General features: G+C 42.3%; 1 protein-coding gene across 1 annotated transcript in view; it reads left to right on the plus strand.

The window, feature by feature from the left end:
* Positions 1–14850, plus strand: part of cutlet (chromosome transmission fidelity protein 18 homolog) — an 84720-nt gene extending 69870 nt beyond the window's left edge. Inside the window, exons 17-20 of the mRNA XM_080279451.1 lie at positions 4297–4464; positions 5219–5254; positions 9279–9336; positions 14750–14850. Coding sequence (XP_080135577.1) covers positions 4297–4464; positions 5219–5254; positions 9279–9336; positions 14750–14850 — 363 coding nt within the window. The remainder of the gene's footprint in view (positions 1–4296; positions 4465–5218; positions 5255–9278; positions 9337–14749) is intronic.
* Positions 14851–20306: the final 5456 nt, after the last annotated feature.

Genomic DNA, 20306 nt, shown 5'->3' on the forward strand with positions numbered 1-20306 from the left:
ACAGTGGGAGAAATGCCCAGGAGCTATAAAGTGATCATAATGGGCGATATGAATGGAAGAGTAGGCACTGGTCCTGAGGATGACATAATGGGTTGTAATGGAATACCAGGAGAAATTCATAATGGGAAGCGACTGCAGGATATATGTCAGGCAAGGATGTTGTGCATTTGTAACTCGTATTTCAAACAAAGATGTACATAAATATACATGGTATAGTGGGAACGGGGATCGTTCTGAAAGGACCCTGATTGATTACATGCTCGTAGAGAGGTCAATGATGGGAATGGTTGCTGATATGAGGGCCATGAGAGGACAATGTGGAGGTCTATCAGATCCTATGATTGTGGTATGCAAGATCAAGCTGGGAGGAGTGAGGTGGGCCAGGAGAGAGAGGAGAGGTCAGGGGAAAATGACTGAAAGTCAAGAAGCTGAGAATCAAAGAAATGGTAGATGAATACAGGACCAAAGTAGGGGAGGAGTTAGAATCAGTGAATAGGAATTAAATGAATCTGGACAGCCTGTGGAATGCATGTAGGGATTGCTTAGTCAGGAATGCTAAAGTGGTGTGTGGTGTGGCAAGAGTAATAACAAAGAAGAAAGATACATGGTGTGATGAAGAGGTTAAGAGGGCAGTGGAGGAAAAGAGGAAAAAGTGGTTGGAGTGGTTACAGGACACGGGCTCAATTAAAATAAGAACTGAATATATTGAGAGCAATAAGCACGTAAAGACACTAGTGAAGAGGAAAAAGAAGGAGATAAATGATGATCTAGGAAGAAAAATGAATGCAAATTACTCTGAAAATAGGAAGTTACTCTAGAAAGAGGTGCGGAAATGTAGAAGTGAGAGCGGAAAGAAATGTGAAAGTATGAAGGATGTAAGTGGTAGATTATTAACCCATGGGGATAAAGCAAAGACCAGGTGGAAAAAATATTTTGAAAGCCTGATGTATGGGAATAGAGTAGAGCCACTGTAAACATGACTGGTTTGGGGGATGTGCAGAGAAGGACCGCAGTGACAGGAAACGTGACACTCGCACAGGTGAAGAATGCTGTGAAGCAGCTGAAAAATGGGAATGCAGTTGGGGTTGATGAGGTGTATGCAGTGATGATTAAGTGTAGTGGAGAGAGTGGAATGAAGTGCTTGTTGGAGATATGTAAGAAGGCATGGATGAGTGAAACTGTGCCAGCAGAGTGGAAAAAGGCTATGATTGTACCCCTGTACAAAAATAAAGGTAAGCGAAGTGAGTAGAAGAATTATCGTGGCATAAGTTTATTGAGTATTATTATAAAGTAAGAGAGATATCAGAAGTCCTAGTGAGTGATGAACAAGATGGCTTTAGGAGTGGCAGGGGATGTGGATCAAATATTTGCAGTGAGGCAGGTAGCAGAGAAGGCTTGTGAGAAGGACTATAAGGTGTTTATGGCATTCATGAATATGAAAAAAGCATACGAATCGTTGACAGAGAAGGATTGTGGAAGGTTCTGCACATGCATGGTGTAGATGGTAAGCTGCTAGGTCCCATCAAGAATTTTTATGATGGAAGTGAGGCATGTGTAAGGGTATATGGGCATCTAAGTGAATGGTTCACGATAAGTGTGGGTGTGCGACAAGCTTGTGTGATGTCCCCATGGTTGTTCAATATGTATATATATGGATGGGGTGATGATAGAAGTAAAAACATGAGAAATGGAGAGGGGGATGGTTTTGGTAATGAATGGTGATGGATGGAATAGCTAAAATTTGTTGTTTGCTGATGATGCAGTACTACTTGCAAATACTGTACCAGACAAGAACTTGGTAAACTAGTGCAGAGTTTTGCTGATGTCTGTGAGCATTGAACCTTGAGAGTAAATGTAGAAAAGACTAAAATAATGGTTATTGAGAGAGAAGGTGGCTCCTAGTGCAATGTTACAGTGAATGGAGAGAGATTGGAATTGGTGAGATAGTTCAAATACCTGGGTACAGTGATAGAAAAGAGGAAAATGTGCAAAAGAGGTGGAAAGTAGAGTGACACAAGGAAGGAAAGTAGCTGCTGCAATGAAGTCCTTGATAAGAAACAGAGGCTTAAGTGTTGCAACAGTGCAAGGCTTACATGAAGGAGTGTTAGTGCCAACTTTAACATATGAATGTAAGACTATGGTGTGGCATGAAAATGAAGTCAAGAGGGAGAGCAGTGGAGATGGGACTGCTGAGGAATGTATGTGGAGTACAGAGAGTGGATAGGATACCAAAGAATGTGATTCGTGAAAGATGTAAAGTGAGGAAGTCTGTGAACACCAGAATCAAAGAGTGTACTGAGATGGTATGTTCATATGGAGAGAATGGATAACAATAGAGTGGTGAAAAAGGTATATCTGAGTGAATTTGAAGGAGATAGGAGGAGACGTAGACCAAGGAGAAGGTGGAGGGATATGGTGGGTGAGTGTGTGAGAAGAGAGGTTTGGAAGTCAGTGAGGCTAGGGGACTGACAAGAGATCAAGCTGGCTGGATGAATATTGTGAGGAGAATCACATGATCGGGGATTTAGTACCCCATTTTACCATGACAGCCTCAGGATTGACCCTATCAGATACGTTTTTGTGAAGCTACAGAACGTGGTGAATGTTTTTGGTGTATCAGATAGAGCCAGGATTCCGGGGGCCTGATTGGTGGGTGAATGGAAGCATGGCCTATTGGATTGGGCAAATTTGGGCTCTCTGGACATTTCTTCTCCTCATCCTGCCTTAGGCTGGGAAAGGAGGTCCAGATGATGATGAATGAATATATATGTATGTATGTATATATTAGACATTATATATAAGAAACAGAGGCTTGAGTGTTGCAGCTGCACGAGGCTTACATGAGGGAGTGTTAGTGCCAACTCTAACTTATGGGTGTGAGACTATGGTGTGGCATGAAAAGGAAAAGTCAAGAGTAAGTGCAGTGGAGGTGGGACTGCTGAGGAATGTATGTGGAGTACAGAGGGTGGATAGGATACAAAATAATGTGTGAATGGTGTGGAGTGAGGAAGTCGGTGGACACCAGAATCAAAGAGAGTGTCCTGAGATGGTATGGTCATGTGGAAAGAATGGATAACAATAGAGTGGTAAAAAAGGTATACCTGAACAAAACTGAAGGAGGCAGGAGGCGAGGTAGGCCAAGGAGAAGGTGGAGAGATATGGTGGATGAGTGTGTGAGGAAGAGAGGTTTGGAAGTCAGTGAGGCTAGGGAACTGACAAGAGATCGAGCTGGCTGGATAAATTTTGTGAGAAGTGCGTGATCAGGGATTTTGGCACCCCTTGTCAGCATGGCAGCATCCGGATTGACTCAGTTGGATATGTTGTGTGAAGCTGCAGAATGTAGTGAATGTTTTTGGCACATCCGGTGGAGCCAGGATTTCGGGGGCTTGAATGATGAGTGAATGGAAGTGTGGCCTATTTGGATTGGGCAGGTTTGTGCTGTCTGGACATTGCTACTCCTCACCCTGCCCTTGGGTGGGAAAGGAAGTCCAGATGATGATGATGATGATGATATATATATATATATATATATATATATATCCGTCATCTAATCCTACATTGCCCCATGAGGAGCGTAGGAGACTGTACGCTGTGCTGTAACTACTGTAATAAAAACTGTGACAGGATACTGACAAACCATAACAAATTTTGCTGTATTCTACACAACAGTACAGTATGGCAATACAGTGCAGAACTACAGTTACTTAACCACATTTATAGTTCATAAAGTTTACAGGGAGTGTGGGCAAAAAATCATGATTTTACATAGTGAAGTTGGGAGGCCCTGGACCCAAATTGATTTTTCCCATAAGAAGTTCAGTTAAAATTTCTGTTTTGAAAATAGATGCGTTTTTTTGGTACATATGTCCGTCGAAATTGGAGATTTTACTGTGTATATATATATATATCCTTAAATTGCAGTCTGAGGGACAGATTAAAAAAAAAAAAATGATTAAGGATGTTATTGTACCTTCATAAAGGGAAGGGGTGGGGAAATAGGTTTTTTAATACACAAAAATGTTTCATATTTAAGCATTTTATGAAGCCTTAAGGAGACTTTATAGATAAATTTAGGTACATAGCAAAGCAGAAACTTCTCTCTCTCTCTCCTTGGCCTGCCAATATACAAGATGTTATCCATCTGTTATCTGTCCACTCATTTGTGGAGTGGATGGTGGTTATTATCCAAATCACTGATTTCCTAAGGTGACTCTGTACCCTTACCATGTGAAGGAAAATATGATTGTTAGTTGTACAGTACACTTCCATTTTTCATATTATTTCATTTCTTTTAAGAATGGGGCATCTAAAACAAGTCAGGACACAGGTAAAGCTGTAAAGAATAAGAAAGATGCACCAGCAGACAAACATCCAGCAAAACCAGAAGCAGGGGCATCCAACTCCGTGCCCAACTATCTTCAGAAACTACAAGCCAAACCCATTTCTGAAACAGTAGCTGTACAGGTAAGGTGAGAGTACAAGTAGAGTGAAATAAAGAATGTGCTGTATGAATTAGCAAAAAATGTTAGTGTAGTATGGTGTATCAGAATAGTAAATGTTTTCTAAACAATATAGTGTAGTTCCTAAATAGTGAATGTTTTGTGTTATTGATATTCATAGCCAAAAGCACGTTACCCAGCATCTAAATTTCATGCATGTATTGGTGTTGATAGCTCTACTTTTGTTGTTTCCCTTTCATCATTGTAGATCCTTTCCTTCCTTTTTGTACTATAGGAAAAAGTAATGAAGATTATGTTGGTAATGTCAAAAACTAAATATGACATTTACCTCTTAGTTATATCCATACTTTAGGTGTCTACTGTATCAGGGAGAGGTAACTAGAAGATATGCATGCAGCACTTTATTTCTCTGGTATGAGTTTTCATGTTGAGCAGTTGTATATACAATAACTGTGGAATTTAGTGCGGCATATTCAAATTACAGCTAGTTATATTTACAGTATCAGTAGAAGTAAATTGGTAGAATTTGGCATGTCATCATCAGATCACAACTACTTACATTTACAGAATCACTAGAAGTAAATTAGTGTAACTTAGGGTAGCATCATCAGATTGGTAGAAGTAAGTCAGTAGAATTTATTGCAGCAGCATCAGATCACAGGTAGTTGTATTTACAGTATGAGTAGAAGTACATCAGCTGAATTTAGTGTAGAATCATCAGTTCACAGCTAATCATGTTGCTAATCTATGTTCCCCAGAGGGACAGGATGGTGGTTGCAGGAGAGATTGTAAAGGTAAGACTACAGTATGGTTTTGCATTGCTAGTTCTAACATCAGTTTTCAATTTTGTGTACCAGTGGAACTCCTGGAATTTAGCATAGCCTTGAATTATGTTGTGTCATAATACTTCACTAGATATCAATCCTTTTAGGTACTCCCAAATGCCAGGCTTGAGCTTGTAGTCTCAGGCTAAGGCTGTTCAATCAAGACATTTAAGTTAAGAGTAATCAGTCATGTGACTGAGTGGTATTATATGAACAGCAAACCCCAGTAATCCATTGAACTTTAACCAGTATGGCTTTATCTGTTTGTAGGACCTTAAGTACTCAAGTAAGTATAGTCAACATCTATCCATCCATCATCCAGTTCTACGTTGCCTCATGAGGAGTGTAGAAGCCCGGGGCTAGGCAATTTGGTCCTGACATTTAAGATGAGATTGACCAGCCTCACTCATCCCTGAGTGGCATTACGTAAGCAGTAACGCCAACCATCCCTTGGATATAAACATTCACCGGCCCAGTCTGATTGGAGCGCTGTAATTACCCACGAAACGACCAAGCGCCATAATGTGGTTATATGGTTATCACCCAGCGTACTAAATGGTTTCCTGGTGTACAGGAAACCATTAGGCTTGTCATTCAGTGTAGAGTCACTCATAGGCAGAAGGAAGAGGAGAAAATGAAGGAAAGAAGACTAAAGAAGGAGTGTAAAGTCACCTGTAGGCAGAAGGACGAATGACTTTACATTCCTTGTTTTGTCTTTCCTTCATTCTTTCCTCTTCCTTCTGCCTATGGGTGACTCTACACTGAGTGACAAGCCTAATGGTTTCCCGTACCCCAGGAAACCATTTAGTACTCTGGGTGGTAACCATTTAACCAAATTATGGTGCCTGGTCGTTTAGTGGGTAATAACAGTGCTGCAATCAGATTATGCCAGTGAAGATTTATATCCAAGGGGTGGTTGGGGTTATTGCTTAGGTAATGCCACTCACGGATGAGTGAGGCTGGTCACTCTCATCTTAAATGTCAGGACCAAATTTCCTAGCTCCGGGCTTCTACGTTCCTCATGGGGCAACGTAGAATTGGATGATGGATGGATGTAGACTATACTTACTTGAGTACTTAAGGTCCTCCAAACGGATAAAGCCTTACTGGTTAAAGTTCAATGAATTACTGGGGTTTGCTGTTCATATAATACCACTCAGGCACATATAAAGCCATGTATTTTTTAAATGAAGTGGATACTGGTCATGGCACAGTGAGAAATTAACAGAAGGAATATATCTGTTACTACATAAGCTGATACAGTAGGACACCAGGTTTTGCGACATCCAGATTGGCGAAATGCACTTTTGCAGCAGCCATCAGATATTCCCGTGATTGAACATTCGTGACAAAAAAAATCATTTTCGCACTGTTTGGCACAACAAATTCCAGATTGTTGCCACTGCAATGCCAATTCCAACACTCAGTTTCAGCTTGCTTCCCACCTGTTCAGTGTGTCCACAAGTTGACCGTTACACTCCCACGTCCTTGATTAGTAATTGATGGAAATATATCGTCGTGTGCTTGACATGGACCAGGTGATAGTGGAAATGGTGTAAGAAGGCATGAACCTGGAACAGCAGGCAGTAAAGGGAAGGCTAAGCATGACTTCCACAAGGGGGTGAAAAAATGCAAGTATGATGACGAGTTAAAAAACAAAATCTTGGCGGAAATGGAGGAATTCTCGGGCGTTGTGGAGGAGCAAGATAGGCAAGCTTCATGGGAGAGGTATAACAGAATGAATGTGCTGTGTTAAAGTGCACCAGAAGATAGAAGTGGTGGTGTTGGAGACGGTGTCGGAGGCAGTGGTGGTGATGGAGACGATGTTGGAAGCAGTGGTGGGGCCTCCTAACCCTACCCAAAGCCTCGGATACACCCCTAGCATCGAGTCCATTAAACCCTTCACCCTGGTCTTTCTGGTGAGTGTTATGTTTGAATGGGGGGAGTGTGTGTGTGTCACATGTGTAAGTAATACAGGTATTGACAATACATACAGTACAGTATTTAAGTGTACTGTACAGTATTTTATGCTTTTATGTTTCATTGTTAGTTACTCTGTAATTTAATGTGTTAATAGCAACATTTCAGGTAACTTTAGGATGTATATAAAGTAGGAAACACACTAAGGGGGGGGGGGGTTTCTTACGGGCCCGATCCCTATTGGCTTATTTCCAGTAAGGTCAGTGCTCCAGCTTTGGCAAAATCAACTTTCGGGGCACTTTTCACAGTTCCTGTTGGACGCAAAACCTGGTGCCCTACTCTGCACAGTGTAATCATTTGCTTCATTTGGACATTCTTAGAGTCATTGATAGCTAAAAGCCAGGAAATGATGTAAAATATTTTGTACTGTAATTCCACTTGTAGGCTTGGATACTTTTCATAAACTGGATGAGAAGGAGAGAGTAGCTGGAGATACCCCACCAGATGTATTTGTCAGAAGTGTTAAATCCTGAAAAGGAATGATGGCTGACATCATCATCATCCGGACCTGCTTTCCCACCCTAGGGCAGGGTGAGGAGAATGACTGACATGTGTCAAAAAATTATTAAATAATAATTGGTTACCAGTGTAAAGGGTGTATATAAGAGTGTCCACTCATGATTCCCCCGGGAATAGAGTAATTGAAAATATCAACTTGTCCACTCAAAAAACTGATACCATCCTTCTCGAGTCAGTTGAAACTCGATCTTATAAACATTTGTTCTACTCAAAGTAAGATAGACTATATTTGTGAACTCTTAAATCAGCATGAGCTTTGACATTTTATTTGACCGAAACTTGGTTGCATGAATTTGTTATTTTGTTCACAGTGCTTTCCCTAAGATATATTCTACAATAAGTGTTCTCAGGCCTGCTGCCTACCATCTGTCTGGTGTAGCACTCATCTACCCTGTGGTGCTGACGAATACTTCATACAGACATTCTTAATATATTCCATCTTCGTTTGAAGTTATGGAGGTATTAATAAGTTTCCACCAGCAAACTACTATACTTGCAGTTGCTTATTGACCAGGCCATCCTTGTATGAGTCAAGGTTTTATGATGAAGTTTGCCCAGTTTCTAGAAGTTTTTCCTTATGAATCTGATGGGTTGATCATTTGTTCGTAATTCCAGTTACTGAATTGACAATCCAAAGTTTAAACCCATTTCTTTGTAATTCCTTGAACCGATTGACCAGAATAATTTTTTCAGTCGTGTATTAAACAGCACGCATCATGGGACATGTCCTCAGTTTGATTTATCCCCTGATGGTTGCAGTCGCATACTGGATGTGGAGGTTGATTCAGTTGATCCCATCAGCTCCAGCCATGCTTTGATTAGTTTCATGTTTGAAATCCCCAAACCCCTTTTTATGAAAAGATTAACTGGGTTAGAAATTGCAGGAATATTGACCATCATCTGATGAGTTATGAATATGACCAGCATGTAAAAAACATTGATTCTTCTTATCTTTCTTCCAGTGATTTGGTTAATGCTGTTTATATAATTATGAGCTTGGGTCTATCTTTGACCATTATTATCCTGAAGTAGTGGAGACAATCATTATACATGTTAATTCTCTGAGGTATGGTCCATCTATTAATTCTTTATGTAGGCAGATTGAGATGGTTTGGACATGTGGAGAGGATGGAGGATGACTGTTGGGTGCAGAAAGTGAGAAGTGTGAACATCTTGGGTAGGGTTGCAAGATGCAGACCAAAAAAAACCTGGGACGAAGGCATAGAGTGTGACTTCAGAGATAAGGGACTGAATAGAGAGGCTGCCATATTTTGAGCAGCATAGAGAGCCACCATTAGGTGACCAAGGCCAGTGCATGCAGGCATGTTGGAGCCTTTATAAATAATACGATACAAAATGAAACGATGACATGAGCAGTATGTGACTGATTCAGCTGAAGACATATAAGTTTAGTTTGGGAAGTTTAAATGACTGGCAGATTAAAATATAGTTGACATTTACAGGTGATAATGTATTTCTGTACTTTTGACCACAGGCACCAAGGGACTTTTTCGGGCGAGTGATTGAGCAGGCAACCTGTGAGCAAGTCAAGAGTAAGTATGGAACTGATTGCACTTTGGTGGGGGAGTCAGGAATGTTGCTGTCATTGTGCTGAAGATTTTATAATGTACAGCATACTCTCATTTTGATGATGGGGATGCATTGAAATAATCCATTGCATAACAATTTTTCAAGAATACTCCCCCAGTATCCCTGCTTGTCGTAAAAAGTGACTAAAAGGGTTGGCGGAGGGTTAGTGCCCCTCCCCGGAAAACTATCTATCTATCTATCTATAGCCCGACGCCCTAATCCCGCAAAGGGTGGCCGCAGACAAAACGCCTCCAAGTCACTCTGTCACCCACCATTCGACTACCCTCCCCCCAACTCACCCCCCCTCCCTCATATACTCTCAACTCCATCCCTCCACCTCATCCTCGGTCTACCCCTCCCTCTCCCTCCCTCCACCTCACCTACGTACACCCTCTTAGTCAGTCTTTCATTCTCCATTCTCTCCACATTCTCTCCACATGTCCCCGGAAAACAACTAACTAAAAAAACAAACAATAAGCCTCGGACAAGGACTGACCAAACGATGACTACCAAGGACCGGACAAAGGACATGATTATCGGAACATGGAATGTAAGGGGAGCGAATGATGAGGTGAAAGAGAGAGAGATTGTCCAGGTGCTTCAGGGTGCGAAAGTGGATGTATGTGGAATAACTGAAACAAAATGGAGAGGAGAAAGTGTGAGAGAATGGGAGTATGGATGGGGTATATGTGCAGGAGTAGATGAGAATGAGAGGGCAAAGGAAGGAGTATGTATAGTTGTGAGTAAAAGATGGAAGAGGAGCATAAGACAGTATGGATCAGTTGGGTCTAGGATTGTGTGGGTAAAGTTGAAAGTTGGAATACAAATGTGGGCGATTGTGTGTATGTATGCGCCAACGCAAGATCGTGCTAGAAGAGTGAGAGAAGAGTTCTGGACAAATGTAGAAGTGTGCATGGAAAAGAAGGAATGAGAGAGTGTTTTTGATTGGTGATATGAATGGTAAAGTTGGGAATGTGAAGGTGGATGGAATAGTTGGTGAGTGGGGTGTGCCTGCTGAGATAGATGAGAATGGGAGTGCGTTAGTGGACATTTGTGCTGGGAGGGGGTTGGTGATAGCCAATACCCTCTTCAGGTATAAAATGATCCACAGGTATACATGGCGAGTGATGAGAAGGGTGGGTGGTGAACTGAATGAAAGGAAGGCAATGATTGATTATGTGTGTGTGGATGAAAGGATGTGAAGATGTGTAATGGATGCAAGAGTATGTAGAGGATGGGGGAGTGGACTTTCTGACCACTACTTGGTGGTGGCCACAATTAGATTTCAAGTAAGATGGAGGAATAGAAGAAAGGAAAGACGAGAGGAAGGAGTAGTGGCAAGGAGAGTGGAAAGGTTAGAAGAGGATGAGAAAAAGGCAGAGTATAAGAGAGAAGTGGAGGAACGATTGGGCAAATATGAATTGGAGCAGATGGGAGACGTGGAAGGTGTGTGTAGGATATTTACAGAAGAAATATGTGCAGCATTTGATGTGGTGTGTGGAAGGAAGAGAAGACGGAGGGGGGTGCAAGGAACAGCGTGGTGGACTGAAGAGGTGAAACAGGCTGTGGCACAAAAGAAGAAGGCATACAATGAATGGATGAGAAATAGGGGCATGGAAGAAGTTGAGAGGCGGAAGAGAGAGTTATATGTAGAAAGAAAGAGAGAGGTGAAAAGATTAGTAAGAGAAAGTAAGAAGAGAGTGGATGAGGAATTTGGAAGGAATTTGAGTGTAAAGTGGAGGGACTGTAAGAAAATGTTCTGGAAAGAGGTGAAAAGAGTAAGACAGGATGGAAGTGAAGTTAGCAGGGGAGTGAAAGATAAAAATGGTAGATTACTAGTGGAGAAGGGAGAAAAAGTGAGCAGATGGAGAGAACACTTTAAGGAATTGTTGAACATAGAGGATGGAAGTAATGCGAGTATAAGTGGCTGGGGAATGGCTGGGAGAAGGAGGGAAGTGAGAAGACAGGAAGAAATCAGTAGGATAGAAGTTGTGGAAGCAATGAAGAAAGTTAAATCGGGGAAAGCCCCAGGAATTGATGGAGTGTGTGGTGAAATGCTGAAGCATGGGGGAGAGATAGTAGTAGAATGGATGTGGAAGATGTGGAGATTGGCCTGGGAGGAAGGTAGAGTCCCGGAGGATTGGAAGTCAGGTATAATTATTCCCTTGTACAAAGGAAAAGGGGAAAAAGATGTGTGCGGTAATCATAGGGGCATTTGTCTTCTTAGTATAATAGGAAAAGTGTATGGTAGGATACTTATTGACAGAGTTAGAGAAAGAACAGAGAAATTAGTTGGAGAACAGGGAGTCTTTAGGAAGGGAAGAGGTTGTGTAGATCAGATATTCATTCTTAGATCTTTAGTGGAAAAGTTTCTAGAGAAGGGAAAGAAGTTGTATGCGGCTTTCATGGATTTGGAGAAAGCATATGACAGGGTGGATAGACAAGGATTGTGGAAAGTGTTAAGAATATATGGAGTAGATGGGAAGTTGTTGAATGCTGTGAAGAGTATGTACGATGGTGCGAACGCTGCAGTGCGTGTGGATGGTGAACTGCGTGAATTTTTCTCTTTGAAAGTTGGGTTGAAACAGGGATGTGTCATGTCTCCATGGTTGTTCAATCTGTACATGGATGGGGTAATAAAAGAGGTACAAGGTAGGGTAGTGGATGTTGGAGCATCCCTGGTCAGAGAGGATAGTGTTTGGAAACTCTCTGTACTGTTGTTTGCAGATGATACTGTGTTGTTGAGTGAAGACGAAGGAGAGCTGCAAGGCTTGGTGGATGAGTTTGGGAGAGTGTGTAAGAAACGGAATCTAAAGGTGAATGTAGGGAAGAGTAAAGTGATGGTCTTTGAGAGAGGTGAAGTCAATGAATGTACAGCGAGGTTGGATGGTGAGGAATTGGAAAATGTGAGTACGTTTAAGTACTTGGGTAGTGTGATGAGTAAGGATGGAGGTTTGGAGGGTGAAGTGCTTGAAAGGGTACAGCAGGGAAGAAAGGTTGCTGGTTCTTTGAAAGCAGTGATAAGAAACAGGGAAGTGAGCATGGAAGTGAAAAAGTTACTACATGACATTATTGTGATACCAACTCTAACGTATGGAAGTGAAGCTTGGACGTTGTTGGAAGGACACAAGTCAAGAGTGAGAGCAGTGGAAATGAGTTATGTAAGAGGAGCCTGTGGAGTCACATGGAGAGACAGGCTGACGAATGAGAATATAAAGGAGCGTTGTGGTGTTGATGTGGATGTGATAGGAAGCGTTATGAGGAACACACTGAGGTGGTTTGGCCATGTGGAGAGGATGGAGGGTGAAAGACTGACGAAGAGAGTGTATGTGAGTGAGGTGGAGGGGGGAAGAGAGAGGGGGAGGCCGAGGATGAGATGGAGGGATGAGGTGGAGAGGTATATGAGAGAGGGGGGTGTGAGTTGGGAGCGGGGCAGTGAAATGGCGGGGGACAGGGCGACTTGGAGGCGATTTGTTTGTGGCCACCCCAAACGGGATTGAGGCGTCTGGCAATAGATAGATAGATAGAGTCAGTTATAACATACAGTAGGTTCAGTGAGGATATGGTTTGGCCAAGGGTTGCCACCCCAACAGAGCCTAAAAACAAGTTTCCATCTCACCTAAATTGATTGTTATTACACTTCACTGCACTTCACCTTCTGCTTACCACCGAAAGTAAGTGTAAAAACAAGTTTCCAATGCAACTAAACTGTTTGCTATTTCACTACAGAGCACTTCACTTTATTCTTGAACTCCAGCACCATATAACTGTTCCATCACTGACGTTATCACATCTGATAACTTCAAGTGCAGGTGCCATCTTGGAACAAACAAATGATAGACCTGCATGAGGGTGATCATAAAAATGAAATCAGCGATCGTTCATTGACGAATGAGGCTTTGTACAGGATCATAATCATTGTATAAATAAAACTTCCATTGTACAGTTGCAGCTAGGCGTTTCTTCCTACTGTGATATCTGAACTTGTAAAAATGGCACCAATGCACATGATTTCAGAACGTAATACTGTACCAACATAATATGACTGCATAGCAACTGCTAACACCCAGTATGGATATATTCATATGACTGCATAGCAACTGCTAACACCCAGTATGGATATATTCATGGAATATGAGGAACTTAGTCACATTTATAGCTTAAAGATATCAGAGTGAGAAGGAATTCCTTGCTGCAGTAGTACATTGATAAAAGATCCCGTAAGCAATTCATCGGTCCTATTTCATCGTATAAGGAGACTCTGTTGTATGTTGAAAGAGATTTGGAAGATATTGAAAATTCTGGACTTCTTGTGAAAAGATGATAAAATGGTAGTGGTGACAGATAATAGGAGAATGGGATGGAGAGGGATATTAAGTGAGAGAATGACGTGGATTGTGCATTTTGGTAGTTAAGTTTCAGTGTAGTCCATTTTTCTCTCTCTACTGACAGACAGTGTGACTAGGCTTGACTGGAAGTGAAATGGCATTCATAAACTTAAAGGAACCCTAACTGATGTGGCTGATCTGCATTGGATGTGAAAGTACTGAATTAGCATTATATATAGGATCTGGGTGGATATAGTTGGACCTAAATGTCATGAAATTGTCCACGAACTGATGTAAATGAATGAGAGTTGACCTGACTGGATAATGCATTGACAAACAGGGTCATTGATTGTGCACTTGAAAACAAGTCCTTGAGAGTCTAGGTTTACGATGGAAGAGGTCGGAGGAAGGATGGGACTGGACTGTATTGGTGTTGTGATGAGGAGAGGTAGATTTAGATGGTTTGGGCATGTGGACAGGATAAGGGATGACAGTTGGGTGAAAAGTGTGAACACTGGGGGTAGGGTTGCAAGGAGCAGACTGAAAAAGACCTAGGACAAGGTCATACAGTGTGACCTTAATGAGAAGGGACTGAATAGGGAGACTGCCAGAGATAGAGCAGCATGGAGAGGCTCTATTAGGTGACCCAGGCCGATGCATGCAAGCCTGTTGGAGCCTTTTATAAATGAAACAAAACTGCAAAACAAGTCTAAACATATATAATATGTCCTAAAAGAGAGGATGTAATGGTACAGTATGTGGCCTGATTTGACCAGTGGAATAATTTTTATTTCAAAGAACTGTCAGTGTAAGTACAGTGTATTGTATTTGGTTACATTCCTGGACATCAGCTGACCATAGGGAAAGAATATTAGGCCGCAGATCTACCTTACATTCATATATTCTCATTAATATATACAGTAAGTTGAATATATACATTGTCCGTTTTATATTTAATCTGAATGTATTTTTAGAAATGATAACTAAAATGTTGAAGTTATAGTATGTTTTATGTGATTGCTAACAATTAATGCATTTCTTTTCCCAGGCACAACAAACGAGATAGTGAAGAGTGATATCTGGTTCCGGTTTAAAGAAGGTTATAGTAATGCAGTTAGACGAGCTATTAAAATGAAGGACTTGCCATAAGAAATGTCATTCTTAGTTCTACCAGTATACCATACTGTATTAGTCATTTACCTTTTTTCATGTCATTTTCTTCCATTGTTTTGACCATATCTTGTTCAGTAACAAATCTTTCACTGTATTTCGTCACCTCTCTACATTCCATTCTGGAGACATCCCATATCATTTCTTTTCATCACCCATCCATCATCCAATCCTTTCTCTTTCATTTCTGTTTTTTTCAGACCTATTAATAAGGTGTTTATTGCAGTAATTTTAAAACAAGATTTTTTCGTTCTGTAAACTGTCAAACAAGTCACAACCAGATTCATTTACCATCCACTCGATGTAGTGCTGCTTTGGGTGTCTGCCCTCTCCACTCTTCTGTCTTTTTTTCCTCCATTCTTTTTCTTCTGTGTAGGGGTGACTTTACATTTCCTCTCCTGTCTTTCTCTCCTTCATTCTTTCCTCCTCCTCCTGCCCATGGGTGACTCTACACTGAATGAGAAGCCAAATTATTTCCTGTACACCAGGAAACCATTTACTATGCTGGGTGGTAACCATATAACCAAATTATAGCACCTGGTGGCATAATGGGTAATTAAGGTGCTCCAGTCGGATTGAGCCTATTTAGCTTTATATCCAAGGGATGATTGGGGTTTATTGCTCACATAACGCCACTCAGGGATGAGTGAGGCTGGTCACTCTCATCTTAAATGTCAGGACTAACTTGCCTAGCCCTGGGCTTCTATGCCCCTCATGGGGCAACATTGGATTGTGTGATGGATGGATGGATATATATATATATATATATATATATATATATATATATGGTTGAGTTCATGTTGTACACACAGGTTCAAATCCCCAAGATTTTTTTTTTTTTTTTTTTTTTTTTTTTTTTTTTTTCCCCAATGCTATTGGGAAATGTTGTGAACCACTGTATCCTTGCCTTTGCCCTCTTCACCTTGAAATGATTTCATAGGTGTTATGGGAATGGCTGTTACCATAATGAATGAAGGTTTTAGGAATTCAGAGTTTGTCATTTTGTAAAACTAACTATTCAATGCAGTGTATTTTGTGTGCAATACACACTTTGTTTTTAAAGTTTAAAATATTGCAGTAGATATTTAGTCCATTTCTATAAATTTTCTGTACCATTAAAAAAAAAAAAAAAAACTTTCAAAGCATGCTTACTTGTTTTGTTTTTGGTGAGCCAGGTCTGTTGTGAGGGTTAGAACTGATCTATATTTGGCTGAACATATATGGCAGGCATCTTAGGCTAAGTAAGATACCATTTTATATGGCACCTTTGCAGCCCTAAGTTGAAGTATTCACGAATTCTTGTAGTTTTGATTAGATAGAATGAAAGAACGAACAGATTACAGTCAGAACTTATACTGGGTGAACTGTTTACATTACTCTGATGTAGTCTGTCTTAAGTTTTTAGACTGCCCCCCTACAGATTTAATTCTGGCTGTAATTTCAGGTTAAGTTTCTATTCTGATTATTGTGTTGCTACTGATCTACACAGTCACTGGTCCATCCCCAAATTGTAATGGTTTTTCATCAGGGCTCTGTCCCCTTACCAGTCCATTTTATATTCAACAAAAACATGAGCTGTGCATGTGTGTAATACATAATGAATCCAAGGCTGAGAACCTACAAAAAGCTGTCCTCTTCAAGGGAAATAAAAGAGCCAAATCAAGATCCATTTGTTTTGAGATGTTTGGTATCACCAGTCACACTACATTTAAAGAATGGAGGTTGTTTCTTGAGGGCAGGAGAGATTGGAGGAAAACTGTTCCAAAGCTGATCAGTTGTGCACTTACAGGACTGAGACTAACAGTTAACTTTGCATTTGAATTAAACAAATGGTATGCGAGTAAGTAGCTAGACTGGTGCTGTAATGGGGGACAAATGAAAGCAGAGATGTCAGAAGAACAGTAGCTACAAATAACAGCAATAGCAAAGAAGGGGGGAGGGGGGGAGTGGAGAGAGAGAGGGGTTGAAGGAAGTAAGAGCAAGGGAGTTTACAAGATGAAAAGCCTTTGACAGCCTGTTTAGAAATGCAGCCTATGATCAGCCCTCCACACAAAACAGCTGTAGTCTACACAATGGACAAATAGGAGTGTATAAAATCTGTAATTGTGCCCGGGGTAAATAAAGCACATCAACATGATACAACACTACCACATTATACCATATCACCACATACATCACACCATACTGTAGCACATCAATATCACCATCATCACCACCACCTTACTTTACAACACACCACTGTACTATCCATTATCACATAATCACCACCTCACCATACCACAGGCTAACAACCACAACCACCACACCATACCACAGATTACTCACCATAACACATAGGTGGTGGCCAAGTTGGTAGAGAGGTACTGTAGTTTGCACTCCCATGGTTGTGGGTTTGAATCCCAGCTGTGGCAGGGAGCAGTTCAAAAGATTTGAATTCTGTTAAAGTAGACATTACTGATCTACCACAAGATCCACTAACATGTAAAAAGACCTCCACCAGTACTTATACACCAGTTCTGCTCCTTTATGAGACAGCCTTAGCATTTATTCAGCATGGATGGTGGGTGTTAGTGCCAGTGGTGACATCGGAGGTGTACAGAGTACTATAGCATATATGAGGACTGTTGCGCCTCAGAGAATGGGCCGTTCAGTTCTATGCTAAGAGTCAGAAGCATTAAAAGGAGGTGGGGGCGCTAACCACTACCACATCTCCACACCACATTACATCACCACCATACCACATACAGTAACTACCACAACTATGCCATGCCACATCACCACCACCCCATCATACAGCCCTCTTCCACCACACCATGCCATATTATCCCTATCACTGCTACACCACATGTAGGACCACCGCTGGGGAGGACCTAAATGCCCCCAAAACGATCCGTAAGGCAGTGTTCTGGATGACTTCCAACCTATCCAAAACTGACAGGGAGGCTGAACCGTAAATATCGACACCATACTGTATCTTGCTCAGGATGTAGACACTATAGAACTTCAATAAAACTTCCCGAGAGGCGCCCCAGCGTGTCCCTGCTAAATTTTTCATCATATCTAGGCGTTTCAAGCACGAGGATCTTAAGTACTCAATATGTGATTTCCATTTTAGGACAGGTCCGTCCAGACGGAGGCCTAGGAAAGTGTGTTGGTGTCGCAGGGGGGCCGGGCTACCTCCCAGGGAGATATTAGGGAAAGAGGGAAAGCAACGCTTGAGGGTAAAACACATCAATGCACATTTCTCAACATTAACTTGCAGCCCCTACCTGCCTAACCACTGAAGGAAGGCATCCACCTCAGTTTGAAGGCACTGTTGAGCCTCTAACAACGTGGGAGCTGTACTGAGCAGCGTAAGATCATCTGCATAAACAAGTAGGGTGGTGGCTGGTGGACGTGAGAGATCTGATAGAATCACATTAAATAAGAATGGGCTTAAGACAGATCCCTGAGGAACGCTGCGCCTAACATGACATGGCCCCTCCCAGTGATACAGAAAACTGCCTACCCGTTAAGTAACTGCGCAGCCAGGAGAGGATCCCCATTGAAGCCAGTTTGTACAAAATAGCCTCGTGGGATGCAGAGTCAAAAGCACCTGCTAGATCCACAAGCAGTGCCAGCAGGATACCCTTATTACGATACGTTTCCTGTATCTGATGTTCTAGTTGATGTAAGACATCGTGTGCCTCTGTCCGGACGAAAACCACACTGTTTCTCCAGGAAGATATTGTTTGTCTCTGCCCACCACTGTAAACGAATGCTAACCATCCTACCCATCAATTTTCCTAAACATTGCAGGAGGGCAATGGGGCGATATCCTGCAGGATGTGTATAATCCTTACCCGGCTTTGGAAATGGGAGAAGGGTAGAGACTTTCCAAGGGTCCGGGAAAACACCTGTCAACCAACTGGTATTATACATTTCCAGGAGGATGTCACAACCCGATAAAGGGAGATGGGTCAGAAATTCATATAGGATGAGATCTGGCCCAGCTGCCTTGTGATGGGCTAGTGCTGAGATAGCCCAGGATAACTCTCTTGATGTGAAAGGATCCACTAAGCCTGATGGGGGTCTAGCAGCCTCTGCATCACTGACCACTGTCATGAGAAGGTTCAGGTCAGGGAGAGGAACAGGGGTGCCAAGCTTGGAATAAGAAAAGGAAGCCAAAAAGTCCGCCTTCAATGCGTCAGTTAATAAGAGTACTCCATCTTGACGAAGAGAAAAGGAAAACGAGGACACCTTGCCTCGCATGGCCCTGAAAAACCTCCACGTATGGGTAGACGATCGTAGAGAAGGAAAGAGATGCTACAAATGATGATCAGGCCTCCCGTTGGGCAGCTGCAATGATGCAAGTGCATTCTGCATTCAGGCGCTTCTAGAGAAGCATACAAACAACGGCAACATGCATACCATGCTCTGCGTCTGGCCATCACTGCCTCTTGACAAGCCTCTGTCCACCATGGCACCCCACAACATCGAACTGAGCGACGTGTCACTAATGTGAAAGCACGATGGCCTGCCCTTACTAGCCATGATGCAAAAGAGCCAGCAAGTCCCTCAAGAGGGAGGTTCATCTCAGGAGAGGAAGCGGACAATGCTTTCATATAGACCTGCCAGCCCTCCTCCATGAGTCTCCACCTTGGACGAGATGGGCATGGTTCCCTCAATCGTAAGTCTGGAAATCGAAGAAGCAAGGGAAGATGATCACTGCCTTGGTACGGGCCGAGGGAGAATTCAGCCCCTATGAACCTAGGCTCACCTATGCAGAGATCAAGGACCGAAGCAGCACCTGTGTGTGGGTCGAACCTAGTATGAAGACCTGCTGGGGAGAGGAGTGTGAACCGTGATGAGTTTAAGAGGGAACTGAATACTGAGGAGCCCAAGGCATTCCGGGAACTGTCCGGGAGATCTAGTTCCCAGCAACGATGATGTGCATTAAAGTCACCGGGGACCAGAGCCGAGGAAGGAATCTGATCCATATAATGATCCATTTTGCCTTGCCCTAAAGACTGGCATGGGTTGTAAGCCACCAACACAGAAGCCCAGCCTCCTGCCAACTCCACCAGGACTGCCATAACCTCCAACACACTGTCCTCAAATCGCAACAGGGTAAGAGGCCTGCACTTGATGCCCTCTCTAACCATAACAGCTAACCCCCCTCCTGTCCGGGGGAATCTGTCCTCACGAAAGAGGACGTAGCCCCTAAGTTTAAAACTGATCGCCGGACGCAACCACGTCTCACACACTCCTATAAATGCTGGCCGGAATTCATCTACAAACATTTTAAAGTCCTGAGTTTTCCTAATCAAGGAGCGAGCATTCCAGAACTAAAGAGATAAGTGCACAGGGAGGCCCATTATGAAGGAGGGACAAGAAGTGAAATCCTGGGCTGAAGCTGCTTTCAGATGTCTAAGGGGGCAACGCCCTGTAGATAA

This window comes from Coenobita brevimanus, chromosome 78, assembly GCF_032717465.1.
Source record: "Coenobita brevimanus isolate Jiangsu-jjx chromosome 78, ASM3271746v2, whole genome shotgun sequence".
NCBI classification, from domain to species: domain Eukaryota; kingdom Metazoa; phylum Arthropoda; class Malacostraca; order Decapoda; family Coenobitidae; genus Coenobita; species Coenobita brevimanus.